Here is a 26,983-nt window from a genome sequence, read left to right as displayed (position 1 = left end):
CAGAGGCTCTCTTCCCCCTGAGGGGCGTGGCCTTCTGCTGACCCCATTCCGCGGGGGAGGAGCACGCCAGCCCCCCGCCCCCAGGCCTGGCTGCCCCCCTACCTCTCTCAAGCCAGGGCCAGGGACCGGGTGCCGAGAAGCCGATCGGGGCCGGCCGCGCAGACAGCGAACGGTACCTAGAGCGGGGTCACCTCGGAGCTCCGAGGGTCAAATTCCGATGACGCGCGGGGACCCGGCCGCCGCCGTCCGGTCCCGACTCGGAGTTCCGATGCGAAGGCCGGGTCTGCTCAGTCCTGCACGCGGGCTCGGGCGCCCAGAGCTTCGGGATTCGGGCGGTACGCGCGGCCGCTGCTCTGCTCGGGCTCGGCCGAGGGGAGGAAACCCCAGTGATGCAGAGGAAACATGGCGCGGATCTGGAGCGGACTCGGTTGCGCCCGGGGGCAGGCGGTGGGGTGGCGGGGCGCCTGGGAAAGCGGAGTTGCCCCTGGGCGGTGAGGTGGGCGCTGCTGGGTGGCCTCTAGCCTTGCAGACGAGAATCCGCCCCTTGTCCCGGTGGGGGGCGGGACTGAGGGTGGGGAGGCGTCTCGAGGGTCGGTGGAGGGGCCTGATTGCTGGCTTAGTTATGGCCCCATGCCCGCAGCATCTCTATGTTGGGTCCGGGAATACCCCCCACGCCCAGTCCCCCTTCTCCGGGGGCCACGCTCCTACTCCCCGCAACGTCAGCCCCATTCTCCGACCTCCGGCTGCTAGACAAGTAACAGCGGCGGGAAAGGGGACGCGGAGCCGGACACCCTGGGGACCTGGTCGGAGAAACTGATAGAGGAAATTGGAAACCCATGAAGATCAGGAAGGGTAGAGACACCAAGTGGCAGAAGCCAAGAGCTGAAAGGAGCAGAGCGAGGCCAAGACGGGTCAGACGGGCCACCACTCCCCGGGGGTCGCCGAGCAGCCTCACGCCCCCCTCCCCGCCCTCCGCAATGGCAGGCTCAGCTCCACTGAGCCGCGGGCATCTCAGCCGCGGGCATCTCAGCCGCCGTCAGGCAGCAAGGCCCCCGCGGGGCAGCACGCAGAGAGAAAGGCTTCAGTGTACACCTGGGGACACCCGAGTACAAGAACACAGACCTCTGTGCACACGGCTGGGCACCCGTGCTAACCCGGTGGGTGGACGAAGGGTGGGAGGGAGAGCGCAGTGCAGACCCGGAACCGGAGTGGCTGCAGCGCTGCTGTTGACTCTGAACAAGCTGGTGACCCGGGCTCTTAACTCCTGGGGCCTCCCCACCGCATAAAGTGAAATTAAAACACCTGCAGTTCTACCTGCAAGGAACCAGGAAAGGGATGGATGTGAATGTCCTTTAAAACCTGTAAAGTGCTGCGGAGGATGGGACACCACCCCCTTGTCTCCACTCTCGTTCCTGCCCAGCTCCCATACGCCCCCCCAGCCCCCAGGCAAAAGCAGACAGTACTTTTGTGTGTCTGGGTAGGGCTCTGTTTGTGGGGTGCCTCAAATGCTGTGCTGAGGAGTTCACACATTCTGACAATGAGGATCCAGTCCCAGTGAATAGGAGGAATGACATGATGAAAAGTTTCCCAAAGTTCCCACTGAAGTTGACCTCTCACCTACTTCATCCCAGTTTTATACTTTCCAAGGTAATCACTCCATAACCTGGTAATCCCATTGGCTGTGCTAATGTGAGAAGATGGAGGATCGTGTTCCTGGACTTCCACACACAAAGCCACCCCAAGAGTTAAAGGGATCAGAGTCATCTCTTGGCTTCAAGGCCAACAGGCCAATAAGTAAGTCACTCAACCTTTTTTTAAAAATAAGACTTCCCCCCATTTCTGATTTTTTGAAACTGCCAACACACTGTGCATTTCACAAAGCTGCAGTCAAGGTGGAATACATTCCAGTGTGGGAAAGGACCTCCAAAAGTTAAAGGTGTTGGAGCAAAAAGTCACTAGTGGCCGAAAGGAGATGCGATCACACTCTAATTCCTTCCCTTTCACCAGAAGACTCCCCTCTGCCACCAGAAACGCTTGGATTGGTCCAACATTCACCCACCTCTAGTTTCCTCAACCAATCAGAATTGAAAGTTTCCCAAAGTTCCAGTTCTTTCATGTCCAAGCTATAGGTGGTGTTGCATTCTTCCATCAAAGGCTCAAATACGGTTGTCTTACTGAAATTTTATCAAATATTGATGTTCGACCTAAATCCAATCATTTATTAGGGGTTACAAAACGGTGATATTCTTAATCTGTCATTCTGGTTTTTTTCCCCCCTAGCTGGAATATGCCTATAAAAGGAAACTTGTTCTCTTCTACTATGATTACCCTTAGAGATAGTTTGTTGAAGGAAAGACCAGATAAATGCTTACATTTTTCCCTTTATTTGTTAACTATTCAAATAATGTGGTGGTTCCTCAGCATCCTTCAGTGGTGATCGATTATTACTTTCAGACCGTTATGAACTCATTGATTTTAAACAGGCTTAATGTGGTGCAATCCAATGCTGTTATTGTCCTTATTAATGTTGAAGATGGCCAACTTTTTGGATAAATTGATGTTTTAAAGCGACACAGAGGATCGTGCTAGATCTTCAGGAAGCACTACGTGGATGCAGAGGAGAGGATGCCCTGGACCAGCCTGGCACGTTGGCTGGTCAAGGGAAGTGAGACCCCAACTGCGTCTTAGAAATTCCCCTCTGGGGACTTTCCTGGCGGTCCAGTGGTTAAAACTCCGCATTTCCAATTCCCGGGGCGGGGGAGCTGGTTCGATCCCTGGTCTGGGAATTCATGCCACGGGTGAGGCAAGAAAAAAAAAATCCCCTCCAGATGACAAAGAAGGGCAGGGTCCCTCCTGCACAAGGGGAAGCCTGAGCAAAGCCCAGAGCTGAGAAACAGCCTGCTTTGCAAGAACAAGCAATTCTGGGTTGCACCCATCCTGTAGGCGGGGGCTGGCCAGCCAGGGGAGGGCTTTAAACAGGAGAGTGACAGATTTGCCTTGTGAGTAGAGGTTGCCCTCTGGTGGCCACATGGACAATGGCAGGGAAGGAAGAAGGCCTGCCAGGAGGCAATTAGCTGTGCTCCTAAGGCATATATTCATATATTTGCAAGTTAGACGCTTCCAGATAGGAGGAGAAACCACACAGTGTTGGGGGTTATTATCCAGATACACGGCAGGAGAAATGGGACTGGGAACCTTGACGGCTCTGTACTGTGGAGTCCAGAGCTCTTGAAAATACAATAGATCCTTTAGGCAGTTTAGTGATCCATCTTCTCTCTGGGCACGTGGCACCTGCACTTCCCCGAAGAGAAGATCCCATAGCAAATGTTTGTCACCGCCCAACCTGGAACATTCTTTGTCTAATTTGCACAAAGACCACGTCTCGGTGGATGCAGCCCCCAGGCAAAAGCAGACAGTACTTTTGTGTGTCTGGTACCCTGTGTGTCTACAGGGTAGGGCTCTGTTTGTGGGGTGCCTCAAATGCTCTGCTGAGGAGTTCACACCTTCTGACAATGAGGATCCAGTCCCATTGAATAGGAGGAATGACATGATGAAAACAGTGTTTTAGGGAGAGCATCTTGCCAGCGTGAGAAAGTGTTAGATGGGAGATGAGAGGCAAGACCCCTGCTCTCTGAGGAGTGGTCCCAGAGGAAGTCCACGGGAGGGATGGGAGCCTGGAGTAAGAGAAGAAGCTAAGAAGCACTTAGAAGAAGACAGGAGGTGAAGGTGATTCTGGCATCCCTAGCATGTTACCGGGGAATGATAACGTCTGGTGGCAGCGGGCAGTGCAGGATACTAAGCTCCTTGGATACGCAGATGCTATGTTTTGTCTACAGATGGGTTGGCTTTTCAGGGCTGCAGAGACTAGCAGTAGGGGAGGACCCACTGGGGCTGGAGCTCTGGAAGAATGACCAGAAATAGGTCTGTAGAAGAGCCCACATTAGGGTCTACATGGGTGGCGGGTGAGTGGGGATAGCCCCGGGCGCAGGGCTGAAGTCTGACCCAGTGGGATTCTCACCGTCTGGGGCTGGAGCTTCCGAAACAGCTGTAATTATTCTCTAACCGACCCTAACCTCCTCCAGCCTGCTGGGTCGACTCCTCTACCCATTCAAAAGGCTCGTCCCCAGCCCAGCCCATCCCAGTGCTGACCCCTCTCTTCTTTCTCTGAAAAGGCTTCCAGATGTTTCCTCCTGGCTCCATCCTGGGTGAGTGGGCACCCACCCAGCAGAGAAATCCAAGGGTAGAGATGGGTGGGAAGATGATGGCTGACAGTTCTCCTCAATCCACACCCAAGGACGCCAGTGCAGCTGTCCCACGAGCCTGAGTACATCTCATTCACTTCCCAGGACAACCCCGTGTATGTTCAGCGGAAGAAAAATCAAGCCGTGCCCTTGTGATCTGTGCACTTCTCTGTGTTGTATTTCAATAAAAATTAGAAACCCTGCAACTCTGAAGTACGTAGCCCCGTGTTATAAGGAGGAAACTGAGGTTTGAAAAGCTTAAGTGACTTGGATAAGGCCACGGTCAGTTGCTCGTGGAGCTGAGAATCCGATGGCAGGCGTCCGATTCTACGAAGTAGTGGTGCGAGAGAACTACCTTTTATTGGCGCAGTAGCATGGCAGTAGGTGGGGGTCTCAGGGCACTGGGATCAGGGGCTGGGGGGGCTGGTGGGTGCGGGGGGAGGGCTAAGGCTGGGGCTAGATGAAGGTGGGGCGAGTGGAAGCTGGGACACCGCAGCTTTCCTTGTTCTCATCAAACAGTTGCTCCAGAGCCTTCATGTAGAGCATGTGAGAGTGGTCAACCTGCTCCTAGGTGGGCCAGAGACACTGGGACACTGGGACGGGGCAGCCCACTGAGGGGAGAGGGGAGACACGGGTGAGGCGCTGCTCATGAAGCTGATGGCAGCCTCCTTCCCTGGAGATGGGCACTCACCCGCAGTGGTCATGGGCCTGGAGAAGGGCACCAGGCCCCAGGAGTTGGCTGAGAAGAGACCACAGCCCCAGAAGAGGCAAGGAGAAAAGCCCAGGAGCTTCTTGAAGCCCAGCATCTTCTAGCACAGATGCTGCCACGAGTCTGGGGCAAAAGCCTTAACTCTGAAGATATCATTCTCCCCAAAGGATTACATGGGCACCAGAGAAGCACTGGGAAGGGGCGGCAAGAGAGAAGACGGGTGGTCAGATCAGTGTCTCAAGGAGTGCCCCAAATTCCTCCCTCGCATGATTCCACTTCCCCAGGCCATTTGAAGCAAATGACAGTGGCTACAAAAGAGATCTGAAAGAGGGATTTACATTTCTTGAGGAAAGACTGTGTATTGGGCCTTCCTATATACATCTTCTCATACAGTCTACAACTGCAACATGGTGGCCAGGTAGGTATTAACCCTATTTCACAAGTAAGGAAGCGTGCAAGGACTTGCCTTTGAGAGGGTGTCATAAAAGAATTTGAACCAAGGGCATCTGAGCCCCGGGGTCCTGTGACTTGCACTGTGATCCTGTCTCTCTCCGCCTGGGAGGAAGCCTGGGGAACTGGCACCTGTGCTTGGCACAGAGGAAACACTCAAGGGGCAAGAGCGCCCTCTAGGTGTGGTCACAGTGTAAGCTCTGGGGATACACAGGCCCACCTACAGGGGTGCGGGTGTATAGGGACAGAGGGTGTAGACCCCCAGACACACTGTGACTTCTGAGCATTCAAGGCAGCGCCCCTGGGCACCCACTCACCCGTGCCTCAGTGCCAGGCGGACAAAGCCTTTCCGATTCTGGACAGTGAGGCAGTGCTCCCCTCGGATGGCATACAGGGACTCGTGGGCCCCCTAACCAGGACGACCACAGCCTGCCCGACCTGAGGCTGTGAAAGAATAAAATCCAGGCTCTGGCGGTTCACGGAACATCCTCCTGCAGGCACGAGGAGGTGTGGGAACAGTCACTACCCCGTCCTTGGCTCCCTAGTCCCTTACCCCACCCTTTAGCCTAGGAAGGGTGAGCCCCCCATCCCTTTCCTTCCAAGCTCCCCTACCCCTGTGCCCATGTCAGTGTGCCCTACAGCACCTCTCCCGGCAAGGATGCAGGACGCTTGCTCCAAAGCCATTCACTGACGCCCACTGTGAGCCTGGCCAATGTTCAAGCCAGGTCCCTGGGCTGAATGGTGGGTGGGGGCCACTGTGGGGGGGGTGGGTGGGGGGTGGCTGCCTCCTCCCCTCAGCTCAAGACTCACCAAAGGACAGAAGGTAGTCTCGGTAGGCTGGGATATGGAAGAGGCCATTCAGCATGGCCGTCAAGGGCTGGAGCCTGGGGAACTGCTGGGAGAAGCCGGAGCTCTCAGTGGAGAAGTTACAGAGGATTCCCATGGCCATGATCCCATGTGGGTGAGCGACCAGCAGGTAGCTCCGGTCAGGGGGCAGCTCTACTGTTTTCACCAGTTTTGGGGGCAGTGGGCAGGATGAGGGGAAGAAAGCATAGACAGGAGGATACCAGCTGAACAGAATTCCCTCCACACCAACAGACTTAACTTAGGGTTAGAGTTCAAGGTCCTACGATGGGGTCAAGGGCACAAGGGGCCCCCTCTGGTACACCATCCCACCCCTCCCCCATTGCCTGAACTTAGGCAGCTGGGGGGCTCAGACTCCAGCATAGGGAGGGGTGAGTAGGTGGGGTTCATAGAGGGAAAGGGAGGAAGCAGAGCATCTCCTTGTAGGGTCACCTGTTGCCTTAATGGGAAAATAATCCCTTAGGTGCTTCCAAACAGTCCAGTTCCTCATCCACTCAGAACGCCTTCCGCCTTGGGCAGACAGATAAGGGTGGGAGAATTCCTGGAGGCACCATTTATCACCTCTCACTACTTGTTTAGTCCTCACCTGGGGGGCGGGGTGTGTGTCCCGGTCCAGGAAGAACCGTACCAAGTAGAGAACAGAGAAATACCGGAGCGACGTGAAGAGGAGGAAGAGCAGGAGAAGGGAACAGAAGGGCCCTGGGGGAAAGATGAGAAAGAAAAATGAACTAGCTTTTGAAACTCCAGTGGCTCTTCCCCTCCACCCTCACCAATGAGATCACTGGCCATCTCCCAGCTGGACCTCTGGCCCCTCCCCCCTCCCTTGGCCCTCGGACATCCTGGCAGGTGGGGCTCCAGCCTTTCTCCCCCCACCCTCCCCCTTGCCTCCTTCCCCAGTGGACCCCGGGCACCACTCACCCGTGAAGAGGAAAGTGAGCAGGTAGCAGTAGGCGCTGAGTACTTCTAGCCGCTGCTTCTTCAGGGTTTTCATACTGCGCGAGGGCGGCGGGGCTGTGGAGACTCCCACTCGCTCCCCTTCTGCCAGCAGGGCTCCAGGACTCGGAGGACAAACGGTGAAGATTTCGGTACGAGCCGGGGAAGCCTTTCTCGTCTGAGTGGCCACGCCCCTGGGGCCTCCCGGGGTTGCTTGTAGAGGGCTGTGTGGATGGGGAGACCTTGGGATCCGGAGCGCCACAGGTCTTCACACACTGATCTTTGAACTCCAGACGGTAGGTCTGGGCTGGCCGCTGGGCGGGGCTGGGAGGCGGGGTAGGGGCCGTGCGATGGAGGTCCACCCCCGCGTGCATTAGGAATCGTTGTGGGGAGCGGTCGCAGAAGAAGCCGCAGAGCCTACCGACTGGGTCCCAGCCGAGACTCTTTGATCTCGAGTGCGGCCGGCAGATCCTGGACGCGCGCCCCGGGTGTGTCTGCGGGTCTCCGGGAGTGTCTGGTCCCCTCCGAGGCCCGGCCAGGCGCGCGGACTTCCCCCGCCAAGTACAAACACACACACACCGCAGGTCTGTACCCACCTTTAATTTCAGTGCCCACCCACAGTCACCGAGGGCACCGGTGGGGGCCGGCGGCGCGTCTAGGTGGGGGGAGGTGCCCGTCGGCGGGGACGCCAGAGCGCGCCTTGTGCTCTTTCAACAGCTGCTCGAGCCGCTCCAAGTAGACCTCGTGCTGCGCGTCCACCCGCGCCCGGCTGGGCCGCGGGGTTCGCTGCGCCGGGATCGGGGCCCCCACTGTGGGCGGAACAGGAGGCCAGAGGGGTGGTCGCTAGCAGCCACCCGCAGGTCACCTTCTCGCTCGCCGCGATTAACTGGGACAGAGTTCAGGGCTGGCGCGGTTGCCAGAGGCAGCCTGGGGGCGTGGCCGGAGTCCAGGATGTCAGGCCCCAACCGGGGGGGCCTTCACCTCCCGGCGCGGGGAGGGTGCAGGGGCCTTCAGCCCGGGAGGAGCAGGCGGGCGGGCCGGATAGCGGAGCGGGTAGAGGCCGGGGCTCGCCGACGGTGTGGATGGGCGTGCGGAAGGGCAGGAGGAGGCCCCCGGGGGCCGTGGAACAGCGGCAGGGCCACTCTCAGCAGTGGCTGCAGCGCTTCCTGTGTCCTTCGCACCCATGAGCCCGGCGGGTTCGGAAACTGCTGGATGAGCTAGTTCTCCCCGAAAGAGAAGACTGGCACCAGGGAGGTCCTGGGGGAGCAGGGGAGCAACTGACTCCGGACCCCGCCCGGGGCGCGCTGCGCTCCTCCCCGGCAGCGCTGCCCTCTTCCGGCGCCAACTTGACAAATCTCTTCTGATTCCGAATTCGAAAGCTCAGCGCTCCGGGCTTTGCCTCCCACGCCTCCAGGGGCCCTCCCACTCCCAGGAGGCCCCCCGGGGCCGGGACAAGAGATAGGAGGCGCTGGTCTTGTCCCAGGACACTGATCCTGCGAGAGAGGGCGGAGGCGGGGGGACCTGACTCCTGATTCTTCCAGAAAAGAGGGCGCAGGGCTCTGGGGAAGTAAGTAGAGGTGGGATCAAGTGCCCGCATTCGAGAGGAGGGCAGGTAGGAGGTGACAGCAGGGACTGGGGCTCCTGAGACCCAGCGCTCTCCTCACCAGCACACATGATGTAGTCCTGGAAGACAGGGAGCTGGAACCAACAGGGCAGCGTGAGCAGGTGGGGCTGGAGGTGAGGGAAGAGGTGGGAGAAGCCAGTGGCCTCTGTGCAGAAGTTGCTGCAGGCCCCGCTGACCAGGACCCGGTGAGGGTGGAAGCCAAAGAGGTAGTTCCAGGAGGGATCCAGATCTGCGGTTTTAACCAGCTGGGGGACAGAGGGTGCACACCCTACTGGGGAGCTGACATTGGACTTCGGGGGTGAAGGTCCCGAGAGTCCATTCTGAAGCCCTGCTCCCAGCCAGCGCACCGTTCCCGAGTGCCTCGCCGAGATGGGGAGGTAGTCACGGATATGTCTGCGAATGGCCCGGTTGCGGACGCAGGCAGAGCAGTGGCCTCCTGCCCCAGGTGTGTTTCTATTTCCATGGAGCCAGACCAGGTCGAGGACCACTAGGATCCAGGCCCGGCCCAGGAATACAAGGAGCAAGGCAGCCAGGCACACCTGGGCGGGAGGTGGTAGTGGTGCATGGGGGGTTGTGGGGACTCAGGATCCGGAGGTTCGAGTCCCAGGTCCCCTGTTTGCCCCCTTCCCTGTTCCATGGCTTCAGGCCCACCTGTCCTATCTGCATCTTTCTCCCTCATTGAAGGACCCCACCCCACAAACCCCTGCCCTGCCTCCCTCCCTCCCGTGCTGGAATGGGGAAGCAGAGTGCCAGGCGCAGGGTTCCTCAGGTCTTCAGGGACTCAGTGAGCCCCCAAAAGGGGAAGACCCATTGCAGGACGGCAAACACTTGGAGGCCCCGGAAGAGGTGGCTGGAGGAGGATGCAGAGGGGAGTCACCCAGGGGCCACCATGGCTGTGAAGCGTACCTTCTTTGACCCAACCCACTGGTCCTGACCCCTGGCCTGGATTCTGCCCTCGCTTCCGCCCCCGCTGCTGACCTGCACATTGGAGCATTGTGAACCCTGGCACGGAAGGGTTAACCACTACTTGGGCTCACAGGGCAGTGACCGGCAGGACCAAAAGGAAAGACCAGGGCTGTGGCTTGGAGCCTGGGGGTGAGGAAGGCGTTTGACTTTGTAGAGGTCAGGACTGGCTCCCTGTGAGGAGCAGGGCTGGGAGAGGTCTGGGTCAGCAGGGGTTGCCATGTGTGTGTACCCTGAAGAGCAGGGCTCCCCATTTGTCACCCGGGCCTGGCCCCTGAACGGTAGGTGACCTGCAGGAGGATATATTCCCTAAGGAGTAGCTTAGGCCTCTGTGGGGAGACCTCCAGAGGGAAGGGTTTTATGGGAAAGGCTAAGGATTGGGGAACCCCTCCAAGAGAGAGCCCACTGGTCTGTCGGCACACCTTCCAGTGGGCTGGGGCCAGTCCTCACTGTGACCGTGGCCCTGTTTAACATTGACCAGAGGCCTGCAGAGCCAGCACTTTTTCCAGGTCAGGGAACGTCAGTTGTTTTTGGTTTTTTTTGGCTGCACCTTGCCTTGTGGGATCTTAGTTCCCTCACCAGGGATGGAACCCATGGTCCCTGCAGTGCAAGCCAGGAGTCCTAACCACTGGACCACCAGAAGTCTCAGTAAAAAAAAAAAAAAGTCCCGGTCTTGTCTTTTTCAAGGCTGCTTCCCATCCCCCCTCTTCCAGGAAGCTTTCCTGGGCTGACCCTCAGGATTCCCCTCTCCTGATTCCACCTAACTAACAGCTTAGACGCAAGAAGCCACAGTAAGGTTCCAGCCTGTCTTCCCTCAAAGAACACATGCCCCCAGGGGGACTTACTTCCCCAGCAATGTCCCTGGAGCCCAGCTTAGGGCTGTGCCACCCCACACTTCATGCACTGGAGAAGATGCTATCAGGTGAGGAGAGAATCAGGGAGGAGAGCTTGCGGGCTTTGCAGGGGTGGGGATGGGGGGTTCTCACCTCAGCCCAACAAGGGAAGTCCTTCTTTCGGTCTGGCCCTCCTCACGTCCTCCCCCAGCTCTGGCAATGACGGGAGTTAGACATGGGAGCCAGGGAAGCTTCCAGGCTCCCACTCTGCTCTAAAATCATGTTTCCGCCTTTTCTTCTTCTCTGTTCTTTTCCTCTGGAAAACCCCGGGTCTCCCCTCTACACTGGGTGGCGGGAGAGATATGGGGTCCACAGGTAGATGAAAGAATAAATGGACTCGAGAATTACAAATCCTCTTTTATTGAGAGGGAGACTGAAAAACAATAATTTATCACGTGGTGAACACCCAGAATCCCTCTCCCCGGGAACCCTTGGGGGCTGAGGGGAGGAGCAAGGGGGCTCCCTGAGCTTCCTGAGGGCCGTGTGGTGGGGAGCGAGGCGACACATTCAGTCCCAGGCACACGGAACGTACACCCAGGAGGCGAGGAGCCGGACAGACCCCCTCCGAGGAGAGGGGCACAAGAAGGCACAATGGCAGGGAAGCTTGGGCAGAGTGGTGGAGCGTCAGGGGTCGACAAAGGACACCATGATGTAGCGAGTGCCCCGAGTGGTGGGCAGCCCCTCGTGGTAGTGGGTGAGGCGGCCAGGGTGCAGGAGCCCCCAGCCCTTCCGGGGGGATGACACCACGCAGTCGTAGCGCAGGAAGCGGCAGCCACCTCCCTGGGAAGATGAGAAGGGGCAGGAGTGCAGGGTGAGCGGAACTGGGGACTGGGCGGCGGGCTGAGAGCGGGGAGAGCCCGACAGGGGGAATCAGGGAGGGAGGACACAGGAGGTTTGGGCATCAGCAGATGGGAGACCCAGGAGAAAGGGTGAGGCTGCCAGCGCGGAAGGGGTCCAGAGGAGGATACCCACGAAGTCACTGAGAAATACAAAGAAGGCAGACCAGAGGGAGGGAGGTGACTGAGGGGTGTGTGTAGGGATTGTAAGGGGGCGGGACACAGGGTCCTGCGTGTGGGGAGGGGCCCTGGGGGCGCCCTGAAGCGGAGGGCGGTAGGGACTCACCTCATAATCCAGGCCCTTGTGGTTGAGGGCGACATTGAGGGTGAAGGTGGATGAGTCGTGATGTGGCCGCAGAGAGGGCTGCTCGTCTGGCCGGTAGCGGACCACAAAGTTCATCACCGCCCGGGTCTGTGGGGACATGGGAGGAGAGGCTGGAGGGATGGCCCTCAGGTCCGGGGAGGGGGAGGGGTTCTCACTGGTACCTGCGGGCTGCCTCCCCCAGGGCTGCCCTCCTGTAGGATCTCATTTTATGGGGCCCCAAACACCACGGGGGCCAAAAAGGCATCGTGTGGAGACGTCCCACCGGGACGGGGTGTGGGAAGCGGGAGGAGCGGGGGTGGCGAGTGCAGCGGCCCACCTTGGTGTGGTAGCCTGGGAACAGGCTCTCGGTCATGGGCCCCACGTACGTCCTCAGCAGCTGCAGCCACTGGTCCTCATAGCCCACCTGCTTCATGTGGATGTCCACGGTGGGCACGTTCTCGTAGCCTCCAGCCAGCCTTGAGTCCTGTGGGCAGTGGGCACTGAGCCGAGAGGGCAGTGCCAGCCTCCCCCTCCTCTTGCTCCCAGGCCTTAAAGCCTGTATTCCCTCCGTCTGGAAGTCTCGACCACTTCTTAGCTTGACTCACTCCTCCTGTCCTCTAAGTGTCAGCTAAGATGTCACCCCTCCTGTGAAGCCCCTCGGTCCCCCCACGTCTGGGTCAAGGGTCCCTCCGGAGACTCCTGCAGCACCTGGGCTGCCCATCACAGCCTTTAGAAGCTGCGTTGCTGCTGCTACTGACAGCAGGTGAGACCCAGGAGGGCAGAGCTCGACCTGCACCACCCGGGTCAGGGGCTGGCGTCTAGGACCCACCCGGTAAGTATTTCTTGAACGAATGGATGAATGAATGAATACAGTTGTGCCTCCTGTGGGCCCCTCCCCCTTGGGGACCCCTCTTTGCTCCCACTCTCTGGATTCCATTTTCCCTCAATCAGGGAAATTTCACCTCCCTCCTCCTGGGGTCCCCCCTCCTCCCCTGCCCCAGCCCCTCACCTCATGCCGGCCTCCTGACCATTGGCCGTAGTGCTCCATTTCCTCCACCAGCTCATCACACATTTGCTCAGACAACAGAGGGAACCAGTACACGTCCGGGCAGGGCTGAGGACGGACGGGGCAGGGCAAGAACAGCAGGGCCGGGTCATGCTCGGGGAGCGGACAGGCAGCCAAAGGAAGGGAGAGAAAGCAGGGAGCAGAAAGGGAAGCCAGGAGATGAGAGAATCTGCAGGAACGGGGATCTGAGTGTGGGGACAGGTCAGGAGGCGCCGGGCCAGAGAAGGTGGGAGCAGTGCTGAAAACATGGCGCAAACGGCACGGGGGTCCTGGAGCCCCGGGTTCTGGCATAGTGGTTTTCAAACTCATCTTAAGAAGTATCATTTCACCCATACACCAATATACCCAACAGACAAGAGAGGACCACCCTGATTAATGCCAGGATGGGGGCGGCAGGCCTATCTGCTCAGCCTCTGCCCTCATCTTGCCTGAGCAGAAAACCCTAAGGCACCACTAATCCAGGCGGTGGGCCCAGGGGGTGATGGCCGTGTGACGGGTCGGGGTCCTGCGTGGGGCTCACCTGTTCCACGAACCCCTCCCCTTCCAGTGCGCGGCTGTAGTTCTCGTGAATGTACTGCTCCTTCCAGTCCTGGGGGTGGGGGGAGGCGCACCTTGACCCGGGCCCTCTTCATTCCATCTGCTCCCCCCCAGGAAGCCCCCTCCCCAGGCAACAGGAGAGCCTGCACAGCGCGCATGCGCGTGCGGTGGGTCTGGGGCATCCTCCTTTACGGAAGGAGGGGAAACTACCTTCTGAGCGAGGGGCCGCCTACTCACCAGGGGGTTGTCGAAGATCTGCCAGAGGTCAGGGTGCAGGTGGTCTGTGTCATACCGGGAAGTGGCCAGGAGGCGCCCAAATTCGTGCTGATTGCTGAGGTGGAGAAAGATGCCCTGGCGTGGGGGGAGGGTGTGAGAAGGGTGACAGGGAGCAAGCGCCTTGCCCCGCCTCGAGCCCCAGGCCCACTCACCTTATCCCGCAGGCTCTTGCAGAAGGCCATGTCTGGGTCAGTGTCACTGCCCGAGAACACCTCCCTCTGGGGCAGCTCCGTCCTCAGGGTCTCCCCGCGGATCACATAGGCCTGGGATATGTAGGGCACATTCCACACGCCCCTGGAGGCACCCACACCGGGGTCAGCTAGGTGGGCGACCCCCACAATCCTGCCCTGTTCCTCCCAGGAGCCCCTTCCCTCGAGGGCTGTGAGCTGCTAGGTCCCACTGGCTTCCCCCGTCAAGCCCTGCTGGTCGCAACCCTCTCATGCCCCCCTGCACGGTCAGTCCCTGCCCACAACCCCCAGCACGTCTTATGGGTGGCCACTGGAGCCCCGAGACTGGGGCTTTGGGGCAGGATGCAGGGGTCTCCGAGGGCCCAGCTCGGGGGAGGGGAGGGGCTGCAGGACGCACACTCGCTTCCGCTGCACCAGCTCCACGTAGTCCTCGGAGCGCGCGTAGTACTCATCGGGGCTCAGGGCTCCCCAGAAATTGGACCACAGCTTCCCGTGGCGGGACAGCATGGGCGCTATCACCTTCCTGTGGACGAGCAGAGGTGAGGGCCAGGCGGAGTTGTGTCCCGCGCCCAGGGGAGGAGTTGGGGGTTCCCTGGGGACTACTTGGGGGCCCTCTGGCTGAACCAGGCGAGCGACCTGTTCTCTTCAATGAGGATGCGCAGGGTCTGCGGGTTGCTGATGACCGCGTCTGCGTCCAGGCTGAAGTAGAATTCACACTTGGGGTCCTGCCGGCAAATGTCCCTGGAGGTGACAGACCAACAGACAGATGAGCTGAAACGGGAGCAGGTGGGGGGGAGAGGGGACTGTAGAGTGGGTGGAACTCCCCCTACCCGCTGAGGAGAAGAGGAGGAAAGTGGGTAGAAGCACCAGCAAGAGGACAGGAGGGAGAAAAAGACTGGGGGGGAGGGGAGGGCGGGAAAGGGGGAGGCCGAGGCCTGTGTGCCTCCTCCCCCAGGACCCCAGATTCTTCCGTCTGTGCGGGGCAAGGGAGGGACAGCACGCGTAGTGGCTGGGAGTGCGCCACTGTGGAGGCCAAGGAGAGGCTGGATGGGGAACGGAGAGGGAAGGGGGCGTGCAGTGGGTGGCAGCCCCTCGCCCACTGCTTTCACCGCCCCCCCCCCCCCCCGGCAACACCCGCCCGAGGCTCACTCACATGGCCATGTCCCTGGCCTCGCCTGGCGTCAGGCCCTCCTCGGGCCCCACCAGCTTCACAGCTGAGAAGTGGTCCTGCAGCTGGGGCCAGGAGTCAGCAATGTGGGGCTCGTGGTACACCTCCTGGAGATGGTGGGGGGAGAAGGGGGAGATGGGGAGACTGAGAGGGCAGAAAAGATGGTGCCTGACGGACAGGAGCGGGGAAGGAGGTGAGCGGAAGGGTGCAGGAAGGAGTCTGGGCTAGGGAGTGGGAGTTCTGACGAGGGCAGGGGCGGGGTCCCTTGGGAGCGAGAGGCTGTCAGTCGGGGTGTCTCACGTTGTTGTGCAGAAAGAGGGTGACCCTGTCGGGGGGATAGTCCAGGAGCAGCAGCCTCTGGAGGAAGCGGGGCAGGAACGGGCTAGGTTGTTCCACAAACACTGCGAGAAGCACCCGGGGGGGAGTCTGGAAGATACAACGTGATGGGGCTCAGAGGAAAGCCCGCCAGTCTGTCCTCCACAACCCTGGCAGGTTTGGGGGTCTCCAGGGGCTTTGCCCCCACCCACTGCTGCCTGGAATGCCCTCCCTGCACCCCCTGCTTCCAAGCGCTCTCCCACCCACGCTGGCACCCCCTCCTCACCTGCCCCCCCGGGAGTGGCCTCCGGTCCTGGTCGCAGAACCCACAGCCTCCCTCAGGAGTCCAGCCATTGGGGACGTAGTTTCCCAGGTAATTCAGCTGGAGCTGTTGGGAGAGACGGTGAGAGGCTGAGGCTGACGAGTCCAGGGCCAGAGGTGGGGGAGGTGGGGAAGACAGGCAGGGGACAGGGCAGGATGGGGAGCGGTGGCCACTGAGAAACTCTCCCAGCACCGGTGCTTCTGGGGCTGGGGAGGACTCACTACTTGGAAGGGCTGGAGGAACCTGGGGGCTGGGGCGAGGTCTGGGGCAGGGGCTGTGCGGCCAGGACTGACTGGGGCTGGGGCTGAGGGTATAAGCAACTGGGCTACCTTAGTGGGGCCGTTCCCATGGACCACAACAGGAAGTGTGTCATAGGCCACATTCCGGATACGCACGCGATTCCGACCAAACTTTAAAACCACCTCATCTGGGGAAGAAAGGCCAGGCTTCAGACTCCCTTTCCCCAAAAGCTGCCAAACAGCACGTGCTTCTAAATATAGGGGGGCGGGGGCTGCCCAGCTTCTCTAGAGGATGAAGGACTGTGACCCATGGGGCGGGGACGGGATACCTTCTCTCTCCGAGGGCACTGACCAGGCTGCTGCCACCCTGGGGCACCCCACCACTTACTACCTGTGCGACCTGGGCAAGTCACTGGCCCCTCAAAGACGCAGTTTCCCCATCTGAGACAGGTGGATAACCACAGACCCGCCCTTTGTAGAATTGTTGTGTTAAATAAAATTACAGAAGTAAAACCCTGGCCCAGAGCCTTGCCACATAGTATGTCAAACAGACATTAGGTACGACCATTGTTGCTTCTGTTACTATTAGCACAGTGCAACTAACTCTATCAGCCATTCTGACGTTTGATGAAGTTAACATCGAGGTGAGTTGAAGATCACCCCAGTTCTACCAGGAGCCCCTCCCACATTCAGGACCCCCAGCAGCCTCTCATCACCCCTTCTGATTGCCTTTTCCTCACCTAAAGCCCCGTTGAGGTTCTGAAAGATCTGCGATTTATGATCCAGATTAAGGCTGAGTTTCTCCTGGATGGGATGAGATGGGGCAGTTAATTAAAGAGGGGGTGGGACATCATTTCCCACTCTTTTCTCTTTATGTCTTTCAAGAAGCCTCTTTACCCCTTCCCTCCCATTCAGCCTGAGAGGCCTGCCACCTCCAGAGCTTCAAGTCGGGACCCCTCCTCTGCCCCTCCCTACCCTCAGTCCTGGGTCCAAATAGAGCCGAGTGTAGAACAGCTGATCGTCATCGTCATCTTTGTACTTCCACTGGCGGACGATTTGGTGGATAGCGGGGGCGAAGCCAATGAATCCTGGGTGGGGGGAGGGGAGGTGCTGACTCCAAGATTCCCAGGGTCCCAGGACCTGTCCCCACTCCCTCTCCAGCCCTCAGGCACCTGGAACACTCCATGCCCCACCACTTTTGGACACTCTGCCACTCACCACCAGAGTTGAGGAAGCGCTTCCCCGTGCCCACCTCAGGGTACTGCTCCGCCAGCCCCCACTCGGGCCAGCAGAAGCCCTCTGCAGAGAAGAGCAGGCGGCTGCCACTCTGGACAAACTTCTTCAGCAGCTCCGAGGGGCTGCCAGCCAGAATCACATCGTAGCTGGGGGAGGAAGGGGAGGATGAGCAGGACAGCCACTAGGAACCTCAGTATCCTCACCCCCTCTTTCTGTCCACCCCTCTTCTTTCTCCCCAGCCCCAGCCCCTTTACCTGTCCACAAACATGATGACCGTATCTTCCCTGTCTGCATATTTCTCCATTTCCTTCTTTAGCCACCTGACCTTCTGTCCTCCACCAACCGTTCGGGCTACATCGCCCCCTCGCCACTCCTGTCCCAGGCCCAGGGTCTGTGGAGGAGACCCAGAATGCCAGGGAGGGGCTCAGGCGGCCAGGTGGTGCCACCGCCCTGACCAGGCTCACCGTGGGGTCCCAGGCATCCAGCCCTCAGCCCACTCCTAGGCTAGACCCCACCCCCACCCTTTCTAGAAGCCACGAGGGTGTTCCTCTCCTCACCCGCACAGTGTAGTTGAAAAACTCCGCTGACCGAAGGAAACGCCGGTATCCTTCTGTCTCGCCTGTGGCCACGGTGATCACCAGCAGCTTCTCTGTCACCAGCCAGGAACTGGCACTCAAGACCCACTCGCCCAGCTCGCTGCCCCACGCGCTCCACTCACCGCAGGCCCCCTTCCCCTCCCTCTGACTCTGCTCCTGTTCCTCACCTCCTTTCCGCATTCCCTCTTAAACTCTTCCAACCCAGGGAAACCTGACCCCAGTGAAAGCGGGATGGGAGTAACACCCAGAAATTCGGGGTCAGTTTCCATGCGGAGGGTGGAAACAGTTCAGAGCGAGGAGTGGGCAAGGGGCCGTGTGGTTCGGCCCTAGGGAGCCCGCTGGGCGTGGGAGAGGCCGGCCTCGACCCTCTCCCCGGGGTCAGTCTGGCGCCACTCGCCCCTCCCGGGGTTCTCACCTGGGTTGACAGGGTCGCTGCCCCGGGGACGATTTGAAGCCGAGGCCTCAGGAGGCGGCGACAGCAGTAGCAGCAGTAGCAGCAGGAGCCGGAGTCCCGGGCCCGAGGCCATGACGGGGAGCTGGCCGAGCGGCACACAGGCCCGCACCGGGCTCTGGTTGTGCGCCTGGACCCCAGCTCCGGAGAGGAACTCTGGGAAAAAGGATGCGGGCTGCTGTGCGGCCCGCAGCTAGGAGGAGCCGGGTTGGGGCTCCGCCCTGGGGGGAAAAAAAAGCGTACCCGGAGGTTACAGAAAACTCGAGATGCCGGGCCTTAGACAAGGCGAGGATTGTCCCGGGCGGCGGGCAGAACTGAACCAGCGGAGAGGGCGCCCAGCCCGGAGGCGGGGGAGGGGCGGGGACTAGGGCTGGCGATCCCGAGCCGAGGACATTTAGAGCCAGCCCGGCCCACAGCCAGCCTAACACTTGAGAAAAGTGAAACGCGGAGAGGGGAAGTGACCCCTTGCGGGTCCGGCGGGATGCGGAGGCGGGTCTTTGCCACAGCCCTGCATCGAGCAGCCGGGCGGAAGACCCAGAAAGAGAGGCGGTGGGGACGCGCGGAGCGGGTTTGACGGCAGGGAGGGAGAAGGCCGAGGAGTCTGCGGCCCCAAGGGGTCTGGGGGTTGAGGTTTTGGCAGAGGGTCACCGGGGACCTCTGGGATTGCCCACTCAAGCCAAGTTCTTTGGTACTCCGGACCATCATATTCACCGCCCAGGGGAGAAGCTCCAGGGGATGCCTTTGTGATGATTGTATCTTCAGACGGACCAAAGGAAAATGACGTTTCTTGAAAGATCACTGGCAACACCTCTTTAAAATGACCCATTTCGAGGGTCCCGCAAAATACACAACTACACCGAGGTCGGAAGTACTTTTGCCCGTATAAAATATGGCGGAAAGCTTTCTGGTCTCTAAGGGAACATTACGCAGTTAAAGCGGTGGATTGCACTGCGCACGCGTAGAGGCACGCGCCACAGGAAGTCGTCATGCCCCTACCACAGCGCGTGATTTAGAACGCGTGCGCAGTAGGCTCATCTGGCGGCTGTGTTGTGAAAATGGTGGAGAAGAAAACTTCGGGTATGTGAGCCCTCGGCTGTTGGCCCCCTATCCTCCTCTAAAACCGAACCTGGCCTAGGATTCCCTCAACCAGTTATTAGTCTTAAATCCCTACCCCGGGCCTCGGGTCCTGACGTCGGGGCAGACCCCCAAACCATCCGTTCACGTTTTATTCATGCCTGCTGCAACCCGGGCCCTGGGGATGGAGAAAGAAAAAAGATCCTTAGCATCCAAGAACTGGCTTTCCGGGAGCTGGGCAGAGGCGCAGACTTACCACTGCATTTCAGAGTGATACGTGCTAGGGTAGAGGGATGCAGAGTGCCTGGGCTCGGGGAGGAGTGGCATCCAACCCAGCTTCTGGGAAGGAGGGGACTGGAGGGAAAGAAAACGCTTGGATTGAGTCCTGAAAGTCACAGTTTAGCTCAGTGCAGTTGCGTGGGGACTCCTTCCCTGCAGCGGGAACCGCACGTGCCAAGGTAGGAGAGCAAGAAAAAGCAAATCGCTTAGGAAGCCAAGTTCACAGTTCTGGGGCTTGCAGAGGAGAGAGGCTGGAGAGCTAGGAAAAGGTATCCTTGAAAGGCATTGTATACGCTGCCGAAGAGTTTGAACTCTCTGGAGAGGGCGGTGGAGAGCCGTCAAGGGCTTTTAAGGCAGGGGAGTGGCCCAGACAAATTTATCTCTTAGAAAGGGAGTTTAGCTTCAATGCGGAGGATGGATTGGAGCGACTAGAGCTGCGCCGTCCGGTAGAAATTTCAGGGATGATGGAAATGTTCGTAATCAGCACTATTCAGTATGGCAGCCGGTAGCCACATGTGGCTATTGAGCACTTGAAATGTGGCAAGATTGAGAAACTGAATTTAAAAATTTATGTGTCTTAATTAATTACAGCTTAATTAATCTACATCTAAATTTCAGTAGCCTCATGTGACTAGTGGCTGCTCTATTGTGTAGTGCAGGTTCAGAGATTGGAAGGCCAGTTAGGAAGCTGTTGAGGAATCCAGATAAAAAGAGATGAGGGTCAGAACACTCTGCCAGATTGACTTGTAATAAATCCAGTCATGTCATCTTTAAACCCCTCACTGGATCTCCAACACCCTCACCATAAAATCCCCAAATCCAAATTCCTTTATTTTGTTATTTTTTAAAATTTTTAATTTATTTGGTTGCGCTGGGTCTTAGTTGCAGCAGGCGGGCCCCTTAGTTGTGGCATGTGAACTCTTAGTTGCAGCATGCATGTGGGATCTAGTTCCCTGACCAGGGATCGAACCCGGGCTCCCTGCATTGGGAGCTCGGAGTCTTATCCAGTGGACCACCAGGGAAGTCCCAAAGCCAAATTCCTTTAGATACTTAAAGGTAAGATTCTTAATGGTCTGCCTGACTTCCTATCCCCATCCTCCCCCCGCCCACCACACACACATACTTTATATACCAGCCATACCGAACTTTAAAAAATTTATTGAAGGCACTGCAGTCTTTCATCCAGGCCTTCTCTCATGCTGGTACCAAGGCCTAAGACACCCCACCCCCGTCCCAATCAGGCTAACTTCTATTCATCAGTCAGGCCTCCACCTAGACTTACTTTGCTCTGGAAAATCTTCCTGACTACCCCAAGCCCCGGTTATGTGTTTCTGTCATGTGCTTTGTAGTACTTTGTACTTCCCTGTCCTAGCATGTACTGTCCTGTACTGGGCTTGTTTATTTGATCATTTATATTCCCCACCTGACTGTAAGCTCTGGTTGTATTCCCAGAACCGCCTGGTACTTGGAAGGGAGGCAGTATAGTACAGCGATCAAGAGGATCTTTTTTGATGCTGGGCAGTTCTGGGTTTGAATTCTGACCCAGGTGCTTATTAGCTGTGTAAACTTTGGACAGGTTTCTTAACCTCTGAACTCCAGTAAACTGGGGATGATAATGATACCTATCTCATAGGGTTGATGTAAAGATTAAAGGATTCCATTTATGCAAAGAGCTTAGTACAGGCAGATCTCAGAGATATGCAGGTTCGGTTCTAAACCACTGCAATAAAGCGAATATCGCAATAAAGTGAGTCACACAAATTTTTTTATTTCCCAGTGCATATAAAAATTATGTTTAGGGACTTCCCTGGCTATCCGGTGGTTAAGACTCCACGCTTCTACTGCAGGGGGCACGGGTTCAATCCCTGGTCGGGGAACTAAGATTCCACATGCTGCTTGGCGCGGCCAAAAAGAAATCTTTTTTTATTTTTACGTGATAGTCAGTTAAGTGTGCAATAGCATTATGTCTTTTTAAAATGTACATGCGTTAATTTAAAAATACTTTATTGCTAAGAAATGCTAGCCATCGTGTGAGTCTTCAGCGCGTTGTAACCTTTTTTCCTGGTGGAATGTCTTGCCTCGATGTGGATGGCTGCTGACTGATCAGGGTGATGGTTACTGAAGGCTGGGGTGGCCGTGGCAGTTGCTTAAAGTAAGACAGCAGTGACGTTTGCCACATTGATTGACTCTTCCTTTCGTGAAGGATTTCTCTGTAGCCTGCAATGCTGTTTGATGGCGTTTTACCCAGAGTAGAACTTTCAAAATTGGAGTTAATCCTCTCAAGCCTGTCACTGCTTTATCAAGTAAGTTATATAGTATTCTATTTTTTAAAGGTCTTTGTTTTTTCCTTTCCTTTCTTTTCCCTTTCTTTCTCCACCCTCCCTCCCTCCCTCCCTTCTGTCCCCACACAGCTTGCAGAATCTTAGTTCCTCAACCAGGGATCGAACCCTGGCCCACTGCAGTGGGAGCTCGTAGTCCTAACCACTGGACTGCCAGGGAATTCCCTGTTATGTGATACTGTGAATCATTTGTTGTTGTTTCAACAGTCTTCACAACATCTTCACCACGAGTAGATTTTATCTCAAGAAACCACTTTCTTGGCTCATCCAGAAGAAGCAACTCCTCATCCGTGAGTTTTATCGTGAGATTTCAGCAATTCAGTCACATCTTCAGGCTCCCCTTCTAATTATAGTTCTCTTGCTGTTTCCACCACATCTGCAGTTACTTCCTCCACTGAAGTCTTGAATCCCTCAAAGTCATCCATGAGGGTCGGAATCAACTTCTTCCAAACTCCTGTTAATGTTGACATTTTGACCTCTTCCCATGAATCACAAATGTTCTCCATGGCATCTAGAATGGTGAATCCTTTCCAGAAGGTTTTCAATTGACTCTGCCCAGCTCCATCAGAGGAATCATGATCTATGGCAGCTATAGCCTTATGAAATATATTTCTTAAATAATAAGACTTGAAAGTCAAAATTACTCCTTAATCCACGGGCTGCAGAATGGATATTTTGTTAGCAGGCGTGAAAACAACATTGATCTTGTTGTACATCTCCATTAGAGCTCTTGGGTGAGCAGGTGCATTGTCAATGAGCAGTAATATTTTGAAAAGTATCTTTTTTTTCTGAGAAGTAGGTGTCAACAGTGGGCTTCAAATATTCGGTAAACTATGTTGTAAACAAATGTGCTGTCATCCAGGCTTTGTTGTTCCATTTATAGAGCACAGGCAGAATAGATCTAGCCTAATTCTTAAGGGCCCTAGGATGTTCAGAAGGGTAAATGAGCGTTGGCTTCAACTTAAAGTTACCAGCTAGCTGCTTTAGCCCCTAACAAGAGAGTCATCCTATCCTTTGAAGCTTTGAAGCCAGGCATTGACTTCTCCTCTCTAGCTATGAAAGTCCTGGATGGCTTCTTCTTCTAATAGAAGGCAGTTTTGTCTACATTGGAAGTCTGTTGTTTAGTGTTGCCACCTTCATTAATTATCTTAGCTAGATCCTCTGATTTTTTTTTTTGGCCGTGCTGCGCAGCTTGCGGGATCTTGGTTCCCCAGTCAGGGATCGAACCCGGGCCCACAGCAGTGAAAGCGCACAGTCCTAACCACTGGCCCACCAGGGAATTCCCTTAGTTTGAGCTTCTGAATAACTTACTGTAGCTTCTACAACAGCACTTTTAAAAAATATATTTATTTATTTATTTGGCTGTGCCGGGTCTTTAGTTGCGGCATGCGAACTCTTAGTTGCAGCATGTGGGATCTAGTTCCCTGACCAGGGATCGAACCCAGGCTCCCTGCATTGGGAGTGTGGAGTCTTAGCCACAGGACACCAGGGAAGTCCCTCTACATCAGCACTTGCTGCTTCAGCTTGCACTTTTATGTTATGGAGACGGCTTCTTTCCTTTTTTTAAAAAAAATAAATTTACTTATTTATTTATTTATTTTTGGCTGCGTTGGGTCTTCGTTGCTGCGCGCGGGCTTTCTCTGGTTGCAGCGGGTGGGGGCTACTCTTCGTTGCGGTGCGCAGGCTTCTCATTGAGGTGGCTTCACTTGTTGTGGAGCACCGGCTCTAGACTCGCGGGCTTCAGTAGTTGTGGCATGCAGGCTCAGTAGTTGTGGCTTGCAGGCTCTAGAGCGCAAGTGCACGGGCTTTAGTTGCGGTGCACGGGCTTAGTTGCTCCGCGGCATGTGGGATCTTCCCGGACCAGGGATCGAACCCATGTCCCCTGCACTGGCAGGTGGATTCTTAACCACTGCGCCACCAGGGAAGTCCCTGGCTTCTTTCCTTAAACCTCATGAACCAACCTCTGCTCGTTTCACACTTTGTTTCTGCTGCTTCCTCACCTCTCTCAGCCCTTGTAGAATTGAAGAGAGTTAGGGCCTTGCTCTTTATTAGGCTTTGGATTAAGGGAATGTCATGGCTGGTTTGATCTTCTATCTAGACCACTAAATCTTTCTCCATATGAGCAGTAAGGCTGTTTTGCTTTCTTGTCATTCAGGTGTTGACTGAACTAGCACTTTTAATTTTCTTCAAGAACTTTGCCTTTGCATTCACAGCTTAGCTAACTGTTTGGTGCAAGAGGCCTAGCTTTTGGCCTGTCTCAGCTTCTGACATGCCTTCCTCACTAAGCATAATCATTTCTAGCTTTTGATTTAAAGTGAGAGACATGTAGCTCTTCCTTTCACTTGAACACTTAGAGGCCACTGTAAGGTTATTAATTGGCCTAATTTCAATATTGTTGTGTCTCAGGGAATCGGGAAGCCCGAGGACAGGGAGAGAGACTTGGGACAGCTGACTGCTAGAGCAGTCGGAACACACACACATTTATCAATCAAGTTTGCCGTCTTGTATGGGCGCGATTTGTGATGCCCGAAAACAATTACAATAGTAACATCAAAGATGACTGGTCACAGATCACCATAACAAAGATAATAATAATGAAAACGTGTGCAAGAATTACTAAAATGTGACATATAGACACAGTCTCAGGCTATGGAGAGCTCAAGCAAACACACTGGATTTGGCCCTAGATGGTCACTGGTGTCCTGAGCGTGAGTGGTTCCCATTGAATGGAAGTTGGTTTGCCGGGGGTTGGTTAGGAGTGGATGGGAGGTAAGGAAATAAAACTTACCGTGGACTGCACTCTCAAAGCAGAGTAGGTATGAAGTTGGGTGGACACGTGAGAGTTTAGCAGGTTTTTCTATGGCGGGGAAAGTACCAGTTGAGTGGGAGGGGTTGAAGATGCGAGAGGCGGGGAGGACTCGAGCTAGAGGCAAAGGGTTTGGGTTTAGCAGTGGGACTTGGGGGTGCATCCACTTGGAATGGAGGGACGGGGGTACCCATGCAGTTATGATTGAGGGTAGGCTGATAGATGAACATCTCTCCATGGTGGCTCATGTCCTTTTAGGTGGGAGAGGAGATTGCTGAGTGTAAAGGCTGAGTGCATCAAGGTCCCAGTGGAGCCTGGAAGCCCCGAGTGTACTGTGGTCTCCGTCAGCATGGTTGTGTGATTTCGGCCAGCAGTGAGAGGTCTCCAGGAGGCATTTCATTGGCTGTGTCTGGGATTGGGAGGGAAGGCTGGGGCCAAAAGGATAGAAAACAGGCATGAATGGGGACTTAACCTGGTAGTCCAGTGGCTAAGACTCCGCGCTCCCAGTTCAGGGGGCCCGGGTTCGTTCCCGGGTCAGGGAACTGGATCCTGCGTGCCGCAACTAAGAGTTAACGTGCCGCAACTAAGAATCCCGCATGCCACAAATAAAGATCCCACATGCAACAACGAAGATCCTGCGTGCCGCAACTAAGACCCAGCGCAGCCGAATAAATAAATAAGTAAATATTTTTAAAAAAAGAAAAGAAAACAGGCATGAGTGACTGAAACGGCAGTCTTAGGTAGCTGGGGAGGAAGCAGCCAGAGTGGGTGATATATTGGGAGAAGATACAGGGGCCAAGGGCTTGGGGACTAGGATGAGATCAGAGAACTGTGCCTCCCCAACCCCTGGACGTCTTCCACACACGGCTCAGAGCCAAGGCCGCCCCAGCTTCTCTCTTCTCTGACCCCATAACTCTTCTGGCCCTGTCCCATCTAGTTCGCTCCCAGGACCCTGGACAGCGGCGGGTGCTGGACCGGGCGGCCCGGCAACGCCGCATCAACAGGCAGCTCGAGGCCTTGGAGAATGACAACTTCCAGGACGACCCCCACGCAGGGCTCCCCCAGCTCGGCAAGCGGCTGCCTCAGTTTGATGATGATGCAGACACTGGTGAGTCGGGTGGAGGAGGGAGCGGGCGCCGGGTGCCAGGAGACAAGGCTGCAGGAAGAGGGAAGAGCCTGCCCGGGTCAGGGTGCGTAAGGACATCGGGCTGGGGGATGGATGATCCAGGAGCTCCTCTGGCTCCTTTGAGTCAACTGCTCTCCCTTTCTGTGCTTCCATTTCCTTTCCTGTATGTATCAATAGAATAAAGAAGCTGGAGCCGATGAGCTCTGAGATCCCTTGAGCTCGGACACAAAGCTCTAGATGTAGGGAGGGTGGAGATAGAGGAAGGCTTGGCTTGGAGAAGTCGGGGGTGGGGAAGGGTGGTAGAGAGAGGCCGGCTTAGAACCCAGGTGGGCACCTGGGCAATGAATGGACACGGGGGATCGGAACGGTGAAGCAAAGAACCAGTGTCTTCCTTGGCACGTGCCAAGTAACTCATTGCTCTTGACCTCTAGGAAAGAAAAAGAAGAAAACTCGGGGTGATCATTTTAAACTTCGCTTCCGAAAAAACTTTCAGGCCTTGCTGGAGGAGCAGGTGAGAGGAGCTGGCTGGGGAGGACCCCACAGGGCAGGGATGCACCTGTAGAGATCCTTGGCCCCGGCGGGTGTTCCTGGGAGGGGACAGAGGGGTCACAGGGCCAGCCCCCTTGTCTCTGCAGAACCTGAGTGTGGCTGAGGGCCCCAACTACCTGACGGCCTGCGCAGGACCCCCATCCCGGCCCCAGCGCCCCTTCTGTGCTGTCTGTGGCTTCCCCTCCCCCTACACCTGTGTCAGCTGCGGCGCCCGGTACTGTACTGTGCGCTGCCTGGGCACCCACCAGGAGACCAGGTGAGAGGGGCCTCCCCCGGGTCCACACCCTCCCCCTCCTCCCCCCACAGCCTCCTGGACCCTCTGCTCATCCTGGGCTTCCTCTGCCTTGCAGGTGCCTGAAGTGGACTGTATGACCCTAGGCGTCCCCAGAGAGGAAGGCCTTCCGTGCATCACCTGGCCTCGGAGAGGGCATCACCGAAAGGAAAGGCGCTCCCCCTGGACCAAGAGAGGAGCCCAACAAAGCTCGTGTCCTGTCCTCCAGGGAAGACCAGTCTTACTCCCAGGGACTGTGGCAGGGCAGTGGGCCGAGCCCTCAGCGTGCTGTTGTAATAAAAGGTCTCATGCGAGGAGGAGCCTGCCT

At 56.7% G+C, this 26,983-nt stretch overlaps 4 protein-coding genes and 1 long non-coding RNA gene across 5 annotated transcripts; 2 read left to right on the top strand and 3 right to left on the bottom strand.

Moving 5' to 3' along the window:
• Positions 1-97: 97 nt before the first annotated feature.
• On the top strand, positions 98-4,347 carry LOC137749777 (uncharacterized). The gene is made up of 3 exons (XR_011070280.1): positions 98-172; positions 1,648-1,794; positions 4,173-4,347. It is a non-coding gene; the product is annotated as an uncharacterized lncRNA (long non-coding RNA).
• A 56-nt stretch (positions 4,348-4,403) lies between these two features.
• On the bottom strand, positions 4,404-7,834 carry MOGAT3 (monoacylglycerol O-acyltransferase 3). Its single transcript, XM_068524017.1, is given in 8 exon segments — positions 4,404-4,852; positions 4,933-5,141; positions 5,718-5,811; positions 5,814-5,891; positions 6,211-6,402; positions 6,697-6,963; positions 7,183-7,421; positions 7,794-7,834. Coding segments are annotated over 7 exon segments (1,068 nt in total). The 5' UTR covers positions 7,256-7,421; positions 7,794-7,834; the 3' UTR covers positions 4,404-4,697.
• LOC137750449 (putative diacylglycerol O-acyltransferase 2-like protein DGAT2L7P) lies at positions 7,819-9,487 on the bottom strand. The gene is given in 7 exon segments (XM_068524793.1): positions 7,819-8,006; positions 8,269-8,299; positions 8,301-8,454; positions 8,544-8,690; positions 8,870-9,066; positions 9,169-9,360; positions 9,473-9,487. Coding segments are annotated over 7 exon segments (924 nt in total).
• A 1,534-nt stretch (positions 9,488-11,021) lies between these two features.
• Positions 11,022-18,615, bottom strand: PLOD3 (procollagen-lysine,2-oxoglutarate 5-dioxygenase 3). Its single transcript, XM_068524016.1, has 19 exons — positions 18,176-18,615; positions 17,722-17,813; positions 17,419-17,555; positions 17,147-17,310; positions 16,904-17,016; positions 16,669-16,732; positions 16,019-16,116; positions 15,654-15,755; positions 15,353-15,478; positions 15,038-15,159; positions 14,521-14,625; positions 14,282-14,407; positions 13,849-13,990; positions 13,658-13,771; positions 13,404-13,472; positions 12,827-12,931; positions 12,155-12,301; positions 11,800-11,925; positions 11,022-11,457 (listed from the first exon to the last, which is right to left on the bottom strand). The coding sequence occupies exons 1-19, from the start codon at positions 18,285-18,287 to the stop codon at positions 11,302-11,304; spliced, it is 2,220 nt and encodes a 739-aa protein (XP_068380117.1). The 5' UTR covers positions 18,288-18,615; the 3' UTR covers positions 11,022-11,301.
• Positions 18,616-18,640: 25 nt separating this feature from the next.
• ZNHIT1 (zinc finger HIT-type containing 1) lies at positions 18,641-26,975 on the top strand. Its single transcript, XM_068524018.1, has 5 exons — positions 18,641-19,288; positions 25,647-25,817; positions 26,267-26,346; positions 26,471-26,640; positions 26,735-26,975. Exons 1-5 carry the CDS (start codon positions 19,267-19,269, stop codon positions 26,754-26,756), a joined length of 465 nt encoding a protein of 154 aa, XP_068380119.1. The 5' UTR covers positions 18,641-19,266; the 3' UTR covers positions 26,757-26,975.
• Positions 26,976-26,983: the final 8 nt, after the last annotated feature.

The sequence above is a fragment of the Eschrichtius robustus genome, chromosome 16 (assembly GCF_028021215.1).
Source record: "Eschrichtius robustus isolate mEscRob2 chromosome 16, mEscRob2.pri, whole genome shotgun sequence".
NCBI lineage: Eukaryota > Metazoa > Chordata > Mammalia > Artiodactyla > Eschrichtiidae > Eschrichtius > Eschrichtius robustus.
This window is presented reverse-complemented; position numbering and strand designations above follow the sequence as displayed.